Source organism: Engystomops pustulosus, chromosome 3 (genome assembly GCF_040894005.1).
Source record: "Engystomops pustulosus chromosome 3, aEngPut4.maternal, whole genome shotgun sequence".
Classification (NCBI taxonomy): domain Eukaryota; kingdom Metazoa; phylum Chordata; class Amphibia; order Anura; family Leptodactylidae; genus Engystomops; species Engystomops pustulosus.
The window spans coordinates 6,375,284-6,391,234 of record NC_092413.1 but is presented as its reverse complement, the minus strand read 5'-3'; the positions used below and the strand labels follow the sequence as shown (position 1 = coordinate 6,391,234).

Here is a 15,951-nt window from a genome sequence, read left to right as displayed (position 1 = left end):
GCTCCTCCTCAGGAGGCTTCTCTCCGTTGGCCTGAAGGACCCTGCACTCTCCTGGTTTTCTTCCTATCTCTCTGACCGCACTTTTAGTGTCTCCGTTTCTGGGTATTTCTCTTCTCATCTTCCTCTCAGTGTCGGGGTCCTCAGGGCTCAGTCCTGGGTCCTCCTCTTCCTCTATACTGCCCCCATCAGACAAACCATCAGCAGATTTGGTTTTCAGAATCCTCTTTACACTTAAGACACCAACTACAGTGATGGTGACTCTCAGTAATAAGCCCCTCCGTGCATGGCAATAAGACACCAGCAGCAGGGTCCACCCAAAATATCCAAAGGAAAAAATAAGCAAATGCTAGCTAGATAGATATGAGATAAATGATAGATATGGAATAGATAGGAGATAGATAGATAGATAGATAGATAGATAGATAGATAGATAGATAGATAGATAGATAGATAGGAGATAGATAGATAGATAGATAGATAGATAGATAGATAGATAGATAGGAGATAGATAGGAGATAGATAGATAGGAGATAGATAGATAGATAGATAGATAGATAGATAGATAGATAGATAGGAGATAGATAGATAGGAGATAGATAGATAGGAGATAGATAGATAGGAGATAGATAGATAGATAGATAGATAGGAGATAGATAGATAGATAGATAGGAGATAGATATGAGATAAATGATAGATATGGAATAGATAGATAGATAGATAGATAGATAGATATGAGATAGATAGATAGGAGATAGATAGATAGGAGATAGTTAGATAGATATGAGATAGATAGATAGATAGATATGAGATAGATATGAGATAGATAGATATGAGATAGATAGATAGATAGATAGGAGATAGATAGAGAGATAGATAGGAGATAGATAGATAGATAGATAGATAGATATATATGAGATAGATAGATAGATATGAGATAGATAGATAGATAGATAGATAGATAGATAGATAGATAGGAGATAGATAGATAGATAGATAGATAGATAGATAGATAGATAGATAGATAGATATGAGATAGATAGATAGATATGAGATAGATAGATATGAGATAGATAGATAGATAGATAGGAGATAGATAGAGAGATAGATAGGAGATAGATAGAGAGATAGATAGATAGATAGATAGGAGATAGATAGATAGATGTGAGACAGATATGGGATATAGATAGGACCCCAGAGACCTTTAGATCCTGAGCCGCTACAGACTGAGCACCCACAATCTGCCATGGAGTCCGGGTGGCACGTTCAGACGTACGTGCCCAGGGAGAGCAGACTGTGCCAGGGACTATAATAACCCCCCACATGTCCGCACCCTGCACCCCACCTTATTCCCCATATTTTGTAAATGTGTTGGCAATGCTAACTTGTATTTGGCCAATAAAGCTTCTTTGAATTTGAAGATTGATAGATATGGGATAGGTGGTGGATACGGGATAGGTGGGGGCTACGGGATAGCTGGTGGGTACGGGATTGGTGGTGGATATGGGATAGGTGGGGGATACAGCATAGGTGGTGGATGCGGGATATGTGGTGGGTACGGGATAGGTGGGGGATACGGGATAGGTGGTGGATACGGGATAGGTGGTAGGTACGGGATAGGGGGGGATACAGGATATGTGGTTGGTACGGGATAGGTGGGGGATACGGGATAGGTGGTGGATACGGGATAGGTGGTGGATACGGGATAGGTGGTAGGTACGGGATAGGGGGGGATACAGGATAGGTGGTGGGTACGGGATAGGTGGTGGGTACGGGATAGGTGGGGGGATACGGAATAGGTGGTGGTTATGGGATAGGTGTGGATACGGGATAGGTGGGGGGGATACGGGATAGGTGGCGGGATACGGGATAGGTGGGGGATACGGGATAGGTGGGGGAATACGGGATAGGTGGGGGGATACGGGATAGGTGGTGGTTATGGGATAGGTGGTGGATACGGGATAGGTGGTGGGTACGGGATTGGTGGTGGATAGGGGATAGGTGATGGATACGGGATAGGTGGTGGATAGGGGATAGGTGGTAGATATAAGGCTTCACAGGCACGCCCCTGTAAATGTATGTGTCCTTTTCTGTAGACGACTTCTTCTGCCCGCCCACAATTGGTTGTCTGCTGTGTCCCCACCACATGGAGGGAAGGAGGTGGCTGCTAAATCCTCTCCCTACAGCAGTCTGACAGGTGGCCCCATCAGGACGGGGGGCCCTTGGCAACTGTCCAGGTTGAACCCCCCAACACTGTCCCTACCCAACAATATACAGCCATAACATCCCCCTTACTGTAACTTCACGTCCTCTCTCTACAGCAAGAGCTCTGTGTGTGATGTGTACAGACTGGGGCGCACCTGCCATGAGGCGAGTTGAGAATCTCGCCTCAGGCGGCGCAACTCCTGCTGAACGAGGGGGTGGCACCGGTCTCCCGCCCGCTGCCCGGCACCATTCTCCTGCCAGCGCTCCCGCACCAAGCTGCGATTGTATGTAGCAGTGCTGTATGTGTGATGTGCACAGTATGTAGCAGAGCTGTGTGTGTGATGTGTATAGTATGTAGCAGAGCTGTGTGTGTGATGTGTACAGTATGTAGCAGAGCTGTGTGTGTGATGTGTACAGTATGTAGCAGAGCTGTGTGTGTGATGTGTACAGTATGTAGCAGAGCTGTGTGTGTGATGTGTATAGTATGTAGCAGAGCTGTGTGTGTGATGTGTACAGTATGTAGCAAAGCTGTGTGTGTGATGTGTACAGTATGTAGCAGAGCTGTGTGTGATGTGTATAGTATGTAGCAGAGCTGTGTGTGTGATGTGTATAGTATGTAGCATAGCTGTGTGTGTGATGTGTACAGTATGTAGCAGGGCTGTGTGTGTGATGTGTATAGTATGTAGCAGAGCTGTGTGTGTGATGTGTACAGTATGTAGCAGAGCTGTGTGTGTGATGTGTATAGTATGTAGCAGAGCTGTGTGTGTGATGTATATAGTATGTAGCAGAGCTGTGTGTGTGATGTGTACAGTATGTAGCAGAGCTGTGTGTATGTGATGTGTACACTATGTAGCAGAGCTGTGTGTGTGATGTGTACAGTATGTAGCAGAGCTGTGTGTGTGATGTGTATAGTATGTAGCAGAGCTGTGTGTGTGATGTGTACAGTATGTAGCAAAGCTGTGTGTGTGATGTGTACAGTATGTAGCAGAGCTGTGTGTGATGTGTATAGTATGTAGCAGAGCTGTGTGTGTGATGTGTATAGTATGTAGCATAGCTGTGTGTGTGATGTGTACAGTATGTAGCAGGGCTGTGTGTGTGATGTGTATAGTATGTAGCAGAGCTGTGTGTGTGATGTGTACAGTATGTAGCAGAGCTGTGTGTGTGATGTGTATAGTATGTAGCAGAGCTGTGTGTGTGATGTATATAGTATGTAGCAGAGCTGTGTGTGTGATGTGTACAGTATGTAGCAGAGCTGTGTGTATGTGATGTGTACACTATGTAGCAGAGCTGTGTGTGTGATGTGTACACTATGTAGCAGAGCTGTGTGTGTGATGTGTACACTATGTAGCAGAGCTGTGTGTGTGATGTGTACACTATGTAGCAGAGCTGTGTGTGTGATGTGTACAGTATGTAGCAGAGTTGCGTGTGTCATGTGTAAAGTATGCAGTTCCAGTGTGATTGTTATATGTAGCAGTGTTCTGTACACTAGGAAATAAATACTTTAGTCACTAAATTCCACATAGATCCAGCTGACCAGGAGTCCCAGCAGTACAGTGGTGATCACATCAAAAAACAGAAGACGAGGCGGCACTCCTGGAGTATTTAAGGTATTTTATTCACCCAAAGTGGAAAGGTGCGACATTTCAGCCCCTCAATGGAGCTATTTTCATGCAAGGTGGTGCTTGCTTCAGATGTCCCTATTATAGGCTCTGTAGCAACTAGAGCCATGGTGGTGGTGTCATTGTAAAGAATCTCATCTTTAAAATTGTATCAGATTGAAGGTTCTGTGTGCTATAGAACCAGAACCAGACTCTGGGAACATCTGAGCACAATTCTGTGTTGAAGTTGCACGCCGGAGCAAGCCGCCTGCCTGGAGCCTCCTGATATGTGGCCCTGTTAAGTATCCCCGCCCCCCCGCCCCCCCCCCCCCCCCCAGGAATTGGATCTTTATCTGAAACTCGCACACAGAACAACAATCATAATAAAAAAGATTTTTTATTCTGTCAGTGCCAGAATTCTGGAGTAAATGTCACTAACAAAAATGGAAACAAGTTTCTGGGTAAAAACCATTTTCACCTTCTGAACCTACATTTATCACCTCTTTCCTGTGTGAATTCTCTCCTAGACATGGATATGGCCTTGTCTGGGGAACCGCCTGGATGTCTGAGAAAATCAGATTTTTGGGTCACGATTTCACACATTGTGAATAATTAATGACGTTTCTCCTGTGTGAATTCTCTCACGTGCACCAAGCTGTGATTTCGCAGAAGAAGGTTCCTCACACGGAGGGCATGACACCGATTTCTCTTTCAGGTGAGTGTCCCGGTGTTTGGTGAGTAGGGATTTCCGAGAAAACCTCTTGTCACAATCAGAACATGAAAATGGCCTCGTATGAGATAATTGATGTCTAATACACATAGAATTCTGGTTAAAACTCATCCCACATTCTGTACATGAAAATGGCTTCTCTCCCGTGTGAATTCGTATATGTCGAGAGAGATGTGACTGCTTATTAAAACATTTCCCACATTCTGGGCAGGAAAATGGCTTCTCCCCTGTGTGAATTTTCAAATGTGTCGCAAGATGTGACTGTACATTAAAGCATTTCCCGCACTCCGGACACGAGAAGGGCTTCTCCCCCGTGTGAATTCTCTGATGGATAACCAGATCCGATTTCCGTTTATAACCTTTCCCACATTCTGAACACTGAAACGGCGTCTCTCCTGTGTGAATTCTCAGGTGATAAGTAAGAGCCGACTTGTGGCTGAACACTTTCGCACATTGTGGGCACTGGAACGGCTTTCCCCCCGTGGGAGTTTTTGGATTTCTATTCAGACTTGATGCGTTTTTAATATCGCTCTTACATCCCGCACGTGACCGTTTCGTCTCCCCTGCCAGAATTTGTTTATGTGCATTTAGTGATGAGGTCAAATATTTGTTATAATCCGAATTTGGCAGATTGTGAGCCGTTTGATGTTGAGCCGTTCTGTGAGTTTTATCTCTAGAAATATTTTGTGATGGATCTGGAGACCGGACTTGGGTCGGATCAGACGACAGATCTGTGCGGTGATGGGCTGGGGGCACATCGGGGGGAAAGTCAGGATCATCATCTGGTTCTTGTTTGATTTCACAATCCTCTGTTATAACATATGAAGTTATGAGTCTTTCCTCCGAGCTCCCGATACTGACATCTGCCGAATAGAACACAGATTATAATGATACTTTTGGAAACAGTTTCCATAGACTTAGGAAAGAATTTGCCCAAATTAAATTATTAAAGGCATTACCCAAAGTGGTCGACTTTCAGAAGAAAACAAGTTTCTCACCCTCTGGTTCTGTAATGTCCCGGTGGACGGGTCATTACTAAATTTAGCTCCACTTGGTCTCCTGGTCGGCTGGAAAGGTTTTGGCCTGCTCTCCCATGTTACCTTTAGACTCCCTTTCTCTTTAATTCTGGAGTTTCATTGGTTTGATATCTAACTAATAGTTAGTCCCCAACTTACCACGTTTCGAGTTACGAACCACCCCTAGATACGAACTGGGTCCTCACCCGTGCATGCACTACCAAGGACCCAATTTGTATCTAGGGGTGGCCCGTTCTCGGATCGCAGGTGCACCTATATACCCGGAGTTCCCTCGTAGAATCACACGCTTGTGCAGCGCTTCTGTGTGCCGCTGGTATCTCGCGACCGCCACCTCCTTAGTGATACCAGTGGTGGGAGTGTTAACTAAGGATGCAGTCACGCGATACAAGTGGCTTATTCTTTATGCGCATGAAAGAGCTGTACAAGTCGCTAGTATTGTGCAACCACGTCCTTGCGGAGGGAGAATTTAACGAAGGTCGGGTACAACGCTTCTCCTCAATACCAGCGCAATACAAGCCACTGGTAGTAGCAAAGAACTGGAGGATGCGGATAACTGAGAATGCATCCTTAGTTACCCGAAAATAGGCTGTGGGGGATCTAGCCATAGCAGGGCGGGAATTTTTCATGGGAAGCTAAAGTGTCTGGAGTTACTGTGCATTTATAAAATATACCAAATCTGACTTACATACAAATTCAACTTAAATACAAACCTGTAGTCCCTATCTTGTATGTAACTCGGAGACTGCCTGTATTGACACCTGCATTACAATATGCCTATTACTGAAGGGTTAACATGTGATGCATAGGTTATGTTACAACATTTGTTATCGTCCACGCAGAATCCCAGGCTGGTGATTGGTTGGTGGCTCAGCATGCTTTAGATTTAACTCTGCAAAAGTCTAAAAATAGAAGTTCATTCTAAGGCTCTCGGTCTTTTTCCTTTAGCATTTCATATGGGCAGATACCTTGATGCCCAGGCACCAAACCAATCTTGTTCCTACTAGTCAACTCTCCGATAGTGGCATTAGGGCTCAGGGGCTCCCAAATTCGGAATTCCACTCCACAGGAAACCAATCCACCATCTTGTGTGTGACTGCAGGAAGAGCCGTTTTACAGTCTGTTACCTGCTGGTGGACCGTCTGCCATTAAATAGACTGAGAATTTTTCTAAATTTCTGTCTCTTCATGTGATCCCTTGCTGCTGCTAACACAATGGGCCTCCTCTTCACCATCTGCCCAGGGATCTATTACCACACACAGCAGGAGTGCTGCAGGGGGATCTATTGACTACACCACGGCCTTCCCCTCATCTTGCGTCCCCTCATTGGCCCCGATGGGTGTGGATGAGGCCTGTTCTCCTGGACCAGGCCACCTGTGTCATATCCTGGGGCTAGGCCACACTACAAGCCAGTCACTCTGTCCCATGATATGGTAAGATATGTCCACATTATGGCCGTGTGAACGACCTCATGTAGTGGCGGTCACTCACCTGGGGGGTTATCAGTAGGGGCGTCCTCCTTACACTCTTCATCACCGCTCACATCTGTCTCTTCTTCTTTGATTATAATGGACAATATATCAAGATTATTCAGATCTTTATCCTGAGTGAGAGAAAAAAAGAGATTGTAGAAGTAGGAGTCGGATCAGGCACGTGGAGCATTTGACAGGACCCGGAAGGACCATTCATGAGCAAAATGAGACAACAGACGGCGCTGCCTGAGCTTGAACAGCTGCAGATTTTGGAGAAGCTGAATACAAAGATCATATGGCGACTCAATGCCTGAATCAAAAACCTCCTGTACACATAGATTTAGCACAGGTAGGTGGCCAGGCTTTAAATTTAGGTGAGAGAGATAAAGGGACAAATGTTGTACACCTGCTAGGACCTTATTCCCACCACCAGCGTCTGTCAGGGCTCACTACCTTCTCTTTATGGATTTCCATATTTTCCTCCAAAGGGGGCACACACCAGCATGGCAGTGCTTGGTTTACAATCCTTCATCCTGGGGGTTGATGTCCTTTAAAGCCGCGCCCTTGATAAGCAGGTGAACCCTACGTCTATGTTCTACAATCTAGGTAAATATATGACAGAAGCCTGGAGAGAAAGAGCCGGCACCGGAGGATGAAATAACCCTTCCCGGCATTGTCTCCTCCATCCCGGTTCATGGCTTCCTCATGAACAGACATTGCATGAATGTCACAAATAAATCCTGTTTTTGTGAATTTTCTATACATTTATGGATGTTCTGAGGAGATCCTGGCCACATTTATGCTCAGCTCCAACCCTAACATATCCAACTTTAAACTATTAATGTAAAAACAAGACCTGATCACTTCCATCTGCTGATAATACAGGAACATCTCCATCTACCTGATACTCCATGGGATCTTCTTCTGGACAATCCTGTGGAAGAAGAGGACGGGGACATCTCTCCGCTGATATCTCCTCATTGTATAGATCTGTAGGAAACATCCAGAGACTGAATTCATTCTGTACTGACAGATAATGATCAGACGTGTGGATATAATCTATTACCTGGTGATGTGAGGGGCTGGTGGTCCTCCATCATGACCTCCTTGTACAGGTCCTTGTGTCCTTCTACATACTCCCACTCCTCCATGGAGAAATAGACAGCCACATCCTGACATCTTATAGGAACCTGACACACACAATGACACAGTCATCACCCGGACCCCTCCCTTGTGTTATTATATCATGTCCCAGCATTCCCGGCAGCGCTCACCTCTCCGCTCAGCAGCTCAGTGATCCTGGAGGTAAGTTCTAGGATCTTCTGCTCATGTATCAGTGAATGAGGTGGAGGCTGGGTGATGGGGCCCTGGGTCCATCCTCCTGATACACGGGGGGTCACACACTCACCAGACGACTTCTTCACTACTGTGTAATCCTGTGTATGGGGAGACACTGATCACTACATAGATCCTAAGAATCCTTCACCTCTCCAGTCATTTCCCTGTTGTATTCCTAGAGATAAGAGCCGTGTCCTGGGAGACTCTCACCTCTCCAGTTATCCAGTAGATGATCTCTAGGGTGAGGTCCAGGATCCGGGCAGCCGTGGTTCTGTCCTGCTCCATCCCTGGTGAATATATTTGGTAGACAGGAGCGAGTACATGGAAGCTTTGGAAATACCTGTGAACTAACAATGTCAGTGAAGCTCACACTTGTGTCTCAGTAAAACCAGCCCCTGGTGTACAGGGAGACGCGATATAATGGGGGGTTAATAGTTTTCTATAAAATAGACATTTCCTTGGTTATAACTGAGCATTATCAGGCAACTAATGACCCCAAATCACCCGGACGATTATAGTAAGATAAGGAGATTGAGGGCATTATCAAGATAGGGGGAAGCGTTAAGGGACCAAAATTTTGTGTTAACATAATGTTAATGCCAGTGTTAACACACGTTTTGTTAATGCATCTATTAAAGATGCGTTAATGTCTGTGTTTTGTAAACGCAAATGTTAACAGCTGTAATTAGGCAAATCTCTGCCTCCTCTATAATAAGCTGCGCAGCTAAACACTAAGACGACCCCGACTACAAATCCCAATCACTGACCTGCACAGGACCTCCTAGTGGCTGCAGGACCTGCGGTAATATCACAGTCATGCGACCGGTCACATCAGGCTACATGTTATTGATAACACAGGACCTTGGATAACGTCACTCTGGGCACATGACAGGAAGTTCTGATGATGCTCCTCCCCTGATCACATGACCATGACATCCTCACAGGTCCTGTAGTCACTTGCTGTCGCTTGTTTCTTCTCCTGAGGTGATTTGTTGAGGCCGAAATATTCAGGGGAAACAGGTTTTAACCCCTTAAGGACACATGGTTTTTTCGCTCATTTCTCGTTCTCCATCTTCAAAAATCTATAACTTTTTCATTTTTCCGTGTACAGAGCTGTGTGAGGACTTATTTTCTGCATAACAAATGTTACTTCTCAGTGATGTTATTTATTATTCCATGCCGTGTACTAGGAAGCTGGGAAAAAATTCCATATGTGTTGAAATTGGTCAAAAACCGCATTTGCGTCACCTTCTTGTGGGCTCAGTTTTTACGACTTTCACTGTGTGCTCCAAATAACACGACTACTTTATTCTTTGGGTCTGTACGATCCCGGTGATGCCAAATTAATACAGGTTTTATTGTGTTAATAAAACCTGTCATTGCAACCGACCCGAGGCTGTCATGACAACCGATCGCCGCTCCCCGATGACGTCACAGGGAGCGCCGATTTTCACCAAGATCGCGGTGCCCGTGTGCTGCCGTCTTCTTGAAGCCGCTGGCAGCTTTGCCGGCGGCAATGTATGGGATAACAACGGCAATGTGTGCTAGATATTTGCTATATTCAATAATAATTATCATTGAATTATTGTTTCAAGAAAAGTTATACAATATTTCAATATAATTCCTCTGCTTGCTGTCATTCTATAGGAAGTTTTGTTGTTCACTTCCTTTGGATAAACACCGGTCCATGGTCATGTGATGTTACACAGGAGCACGGCTCGTTTTATCCCTGGTCATGTGATGTCACACAGGTGCATGGCTCACTATATCCCCGGCTAGTGTGTGCAGGCTAGAGTGTGATCCATCTCCAGGGGTCAGGCTGGTGTGTGAGCCGTCTCCTGGGGTCAGGCTGGTGTGTGAGCCGTCTCCTGGGGTCAGGCTGGTGTGTGAGCCGTCTCCTGGGGTCAGGCTGGCGTGTGAGCCGTCTCCTGGGGTCAGGCTGGCGTGTGAGCCGCCTCCTGGGGTCAGGCTGGCGTGTGAGCCGCCTCCTGGGGTCAGGCTGGCGTGTGAGCCGCCTCCTGGGGTCAGGCTGGCGTGTGAGCCGCCTCCTGGGGTCAGGCTGGCGTGTGAGCCGCCTCCTGGGGTCAGGCTGGCGTGTGAGCCGCCTCCTGGGGTCAGGCTGGCGTGTGAGCCGCCTCCTGGGGTCAGGCTGGCGTGTGAGCCGCCTCCTGGGGTCAGGCTGGCGTGTGAGCCGCCTCCTGGGGTCAGGCTGGCGTGTGAGCCGCCTCCTGGGGTCAGGCGGGTGTATGGTGAAGGATTGAGAGATGTCCAGGGCTCTGCGTCTGGTAGCTTTGAAGGATCCATCCAGTCACTGAAGGAGAGGGCTTAGGCTGCTTCTTGCCATTGTCTGCTCCCCTTTTTATTCCCAGCATCCAGGCTCCTGCTCCTCCACCAAACCCTAGTTGTCGGGTCACTGAGCTCTCATCATATGAGGCTGAGGAGACACAGCAACAGTAGCTCTGTGGGGGCACTATCACTTCATCTCCTATTCACTCTCTGTCAGGAAATTTTATAAGACTGACCGGAACCAAGCACCAGGACAGTTGGTGGTGCTCTGCCCCAGACAGCATCAGACGCTCAATAGAACTTAGTTATAAAGAAAAAAGGTGCGGCCCTCACTGATTAAAAATATTCCATTTTATTTCATCCAACAGTTAAAATCTAAAACATCATCGGGAAGAGGAGAGGTACAGCAGGGGCTTTCAGGCAAAAGCCTTTTCGCGCCGGCCGGCGCCTTCTCTGGCCTAGGAAGAGGTTCCAGAAATCGCCTGAAACCTCTCCTCTGCCCAAGGATGTTTTAGATTTTAACTGCTGGAGGAAATAAAATGGACAGTTTCTAATCTGTGAGGGTTGCACCTTTTTTCTTTATAACTAAGCTCCTGGTGTACTGATGCCCAAGTTGCCCACATGCATAGCATCTGCACTCTAACTGCTAATCTCTGGGACGGGAGTACGATTGATTGGTGGGTGCTCGCGGAGACACAAAAGCTGGTGTTTGTCTGGGAGGACAAGCACTAAAAGCTGTTGGATAGACAAGTCTTGTTGGAGGGGCATACCCATTCCTTGTTCCCTCTTCCAGCAGTTTTCTCTAACGAGGTTTGATGGTGAGAACCACTTCCGAGGGCGTCAGCCGAAATGGGACGAATTCAGACCGTTCCAGTAATCTTTTGACGGTGTGAGTCCTAGATTAAACCTTCTGTCTGTGGTAGTACCAGGTAATTCTTTGTCCTATGGTACCAGTGTCTGGCCGCTGCATCAGATCCTAGCCCCTTCCACTCTGTAAGTCCACACACAACAACCCCTGGCCTGCATGGGCGTCACCTATTGTCCTCCTCTGAGGCCCAATTTATGGGCGGGTGAGGGAGTGAATAATTATGATCCCTAACCTCCCCTCCTCTTTCCAAATGTGTGTATTCCAAATAATTTAATGTCCTCCCCTCCCCTGGCCACTCCACAGAGGAACGGCTCCATAATATTTTTTGTTTGTCCAGACCCTTAGCAGAGAACAACTCCAACTTTATAACCCCCTTCCCCTCTCCAAAGTGGGAATTGGATGTAACTCAAACACTTACAGACCCACATCACAGATCCATTGTTACACCATCTCTGGCCCAGTTACAGTAAACTCTGGTGCTTTTATCTTTTTTCCCCTTCTTGTTTTCATGTTCTGCTGTTCCAGAACAAGTCAACTGTTGGGTCAGCCTAAAGTTCGTCAGGATCTTTTGCATAATTTTAAAAGACTTTTTTGTTATACCTCATAAGGTCCTCCCTTCCTACAGGACATATGGCTGATTCAAGCTGTCCCTCCCTATGTTATTCAAAATTTTTTTTGTAATGTGTTTCCTTTTTATGTTATTGTTAATTTCAAGTCACAGCAGGCGGAATGGTGGAAGATTTGAGATGGTGGTGGCTCGGTTGGCCGACTTGCCAGCTGGGAGTCCACGATAATACGGCACAGAGTATTATACACGGGCAATGCACTTTCTGTGAACTCCGGTGACCCTGTAAGTGTGTCCCACTGTGTCAGCGTGATCTATGATTCATCGAGTTCTAGCTGGACTGTAGGTCTATTATCTCATACTCACATAATCCTATACAGGACAGAACTCTAAGCATTATGGATCCAATTTCGCCAAACCATGTTTTATATGGGAAAAGTAACAAATTATCTGAATACATCCGTATGTATAAAATTATGTATACAGATATTTGAAATGTATCATTTATACATGAATGATGTGAATGTCCAAAAAGATGTTGTTTCACTGTAAAACACTCCCCACATTCAGGACATGAAAATGGTCGTGTCCCTGAGAGAGCTCCCTGATGTCTAACACAATCCGATTTTGGGATCCATCATTTCCCACATTGTGAAAATAAATGAATGGCTTCTCTTCTTTGTGAATTCTCTTATGTTCAGCAAGATGGGATTTCACCAAAAAAGATTTCTCACACTGAGGACACGAAAATATCTTCCTCTCCGTGTGAGTTTGCTGATGTCTATCGCGATCAGATTGTGAGGAAAAACGCTTCCTACAACTAGAACAGGAAAATTGCTTGGCGTGAGATAACTGATGTGAAATGCAAACCGATTTCTGAATAAAACGCATCCCGCATTCCGTACATGAAAATGGCTTCTCCCCTGTGTGAATTCTCTGATGTCTAACGAGATGTGATTGAACATTAAAACATCTCCCGCATTCAGAGCATGAAAACGGCTTCTCCCCTGTGTGGATTCTCTCATGTTTAACCAGATCTGATTTCATTGTAAATCCTTTCCCACATTCAGGACACTGGAACGGCTTCTCTCCCGTGTGACTTCTCAGATGTCTGATAAGACCCGACTTTTGGTTGAACCGCTTCTCACAGTGTGAACATGAATACGGCATCTTCCCCGTGTGAACTCTTTGATGTAGAGAGAGAGACCATTTCATGGCAAAACTTTTCTCACATTCCGAACATGGAAATTTCTTTGGCGGATTCTGATCTCTACGATGTTTTCCCGTTCTGCGAGTTTTACCTTGAGGAATATTTTGTGATGGATCTGAAGACTGGACTCGTGAGGGATGATCTGTGCTGTGAAGGGCTGGGGGCACACTTGGGGGAGGGTTAGGCTCCTCATTTGGTTCTTTTTTCATATCACAATACTCTGTTCTAAGACCAGAAGATATAGGTTGTCCCTCCGAGCTTCCGGCACCAATATCTAGAACAAGGATTGGATTATTTTTGAGTATGATCAATTAAAATATGTATATTATTGGCAAAATTTATTCAAAGTGTTTCAAAGTTAAAAAAAAATTGGGGTTCAAAAATAGGGCAGCATTGGGCAGTCAAGTGTTCTACATTTTCAGTCCGTTCAGACAAGAAACACTTAAGTTTGACGTTAGAACCAAGGTCGGCGCGAGACTGCAGCCCGGAATACAGTCTTTCTATTGGCGTCTACGTTATAAGCCGTGCAGTGGTGGTCGCTCACCTGAGTGATTATCTGTAGCGATCTCCTCCATTGGTTTCTCCTTTTGGCTTACAGCAATTTCTTCTTCTTCTTCTTTTATTGTCAAGGCTACAACATCAAAAAATTCACGATCCTGTTTAAAAAAAAAAAAAAAAAAAGAAGTGTGAAACAAATTTAACAAATTTTGTTAAAGGCTGCAGATTGTTGGATATGTCCATAAAGTTATTTTTATAAGACAATAATTGACCATTAATAAACAACACAACCAAACAAAAGAAGATAGCAGGAGGTACCTGAGCTAAAGAACTGCCGATCCCTGAGGAGATGGACACAGAGATGTATGACCCTCCTTAGGCTGGGGGGGGGGGGGGGATGGGCTCTACTTTTCGATAAAAAGGGAGACATTTCGATACTTTTGTCCCAACTGTACATCCCGCCACTGTTACCCTTAAACCACTGGACTTCACCACTGACTTGGGAACTGGATCTACCTCCAACAATCTGGGCCAATGTGTGACTCTCTGAGCAAGCTCCGACCACCCAAAGACAACACTGGAGGAGGAATAATGGCTTCCCTGTCCCTCCTTTTTCATCTTGTCCAACACCAAAGACATATTTTGGCAGGTGGAATTACATTATTATCATTATCTTCGTCTTCGGGACGTTCAGACATCATCACCGGGCACATGACACCAACAAATTTTTGTAAAGCTAAAACAGGGACAACCTGATCATCCATCACAGCTCCTGCATGATTATATCTACCTGATCCTCCATGGGATCTTCTTCTGGACAATCCTGTGGAAGAAGAGGACGGGGACATCTCTCCGCTGATATCTCCTCATTGTATAGATCTGTAGGAAACATCCAGAGACTGAATTCATTCTGTACTGACAGATAATGATCAGACGTGTGGATATAATCTATTACCTGGTGATGTGAGGGGCTGGTGGTCCTCCATCATGACCTCCTTGTACAGGTCCTTGTGTCCTTCTACATACTCCCACTCCTCCATGGAGAAATAGACAGCCACATCCTGACATCTTATAGGAACCTGACACACACAATGACACAGTCATCACCCGGACCCCTCCCATGTGTTATTATATAATGTCCCAGCATTCCCAGCAGCGCTCACCTCTCCGCTCAGCAGCTCAGTGATCCTGGAGGTAAGTTCTAGGATCTTCTGCTTATTGATGTTCTCATGTTGAGGTCTACAAGTCGTCTTCATTACTGTGTAATACTGATTATGGAGACACAGATGGGACACGGGGATAAGAATGAGGTCATGTGACATCATAGCTGTGCATTATGGGACATTTCCAGAAAACTTGGAGATATTGGGGTAAGAAGGACGTGACCTCTCACCTCTCCTGTGACCTGGTAGAGGATCTCTAGGGTGAGGTAACAGATCATCTCCGCCATCTTGTCCCTGTTCCTCTCCATCCTGGACGCGTTTGTACGTTATTTAATAAATGCAATTCTAAAAATAAGAGACAAATCTCTATCAATATCCTTGTAGGTTACACATGACATCTGTCACCAATCGCTCCTGCACCCAACACATGACAAGTGTAACTTACCCCGAGCTGCAGAGCCGCTTATATACAGGACCTGCAGTGATGTCACCTCATCATGTGATCATGTGTGGGAGGAGCCCAGGGATCACATGGTGCTGATTGTGGGTCGAGCTCAGTGCGTTCCAGGCCCTGCTGCGCTGGAGAAGCTGAAGTGTATGTGTTGGGAGGATGTAGCAGAGCTGTGTTTGTGATGTGTACAGTATGTAGCAGAGCTGTGTGTGTGATGTGTATAGTATGTAGCAGAGCTGTGTGTGTGATGTGTATAGTATGTAGCAGCGCTGTGTGTATGTATCTATCGTTGACTAACTCTCCTTGACCCCCTACAATCTGGTTTCCGCTCTATGTTCTTACTAAAGTCTCCAATGATCTCCTCATTGCTCAATCCAGCGGTGACTATTCTCTCCTCATTCTCCTGGATCTATCGGCAGCGTTCGATACTGTGGACCCCCAGCTCCTCCTCAGGAGGCTTCTCTCCATTGGCCTGAAGGATATTGTACTCTCCTGGTTTCCTATCCCTCTGACTGCACTTTCAGTGTCTCCTTTTC

General features: G+C 45.8%; 2 protein-coding genes across 2 annotated transcripts in view; both read right to left on the bottom strand.

The window, feature by feature from the left end:
• LOC140120790 (uncharacterized) overlaps positions 1 to 15,951 on the bottom strand; it is a 159,378-nt gene that overhangs the window by 117,193 nt on the left and 26,234 nt on the right. The window contains 4 exon segments of the mRNA XM_072139733.1: positions 8,311 to 8,472; positions 8,585 to 8,721; positions 13,848 to 13,959; positions 14,592 to 14,680. Coding sequence (XP_071995834.1) covers positions 8,311 to 8,472; positions 8,585 to 8,721; positions 13,848 to 13,959; positions 14,592 to 14,680 — 500 coding nt within the window.
• Positions 4,179 to 8,223, bottom strand: LOC140120879 (uncharacterized). Its single transcript, XM_072139899.1, has 3 exons — positions 7,938 to 8,223; positions 7,056 to 7,167; positions 4,179 to 5,393 (listed from the first exon to the last, which is right to left on the bottom strand). The coding sequence occupies exons 1-3, from the start codon at positions 8,037 to 8,039 to the stop codon at positions 4,396 to 4,398; spliced, it is 1,212 nt and encodes a 403-aa protein (XP_071996000.1). The 5' UTR covers positions 8,040 to 8,223; the 3' UTR covers positions 4,179 to 4,395.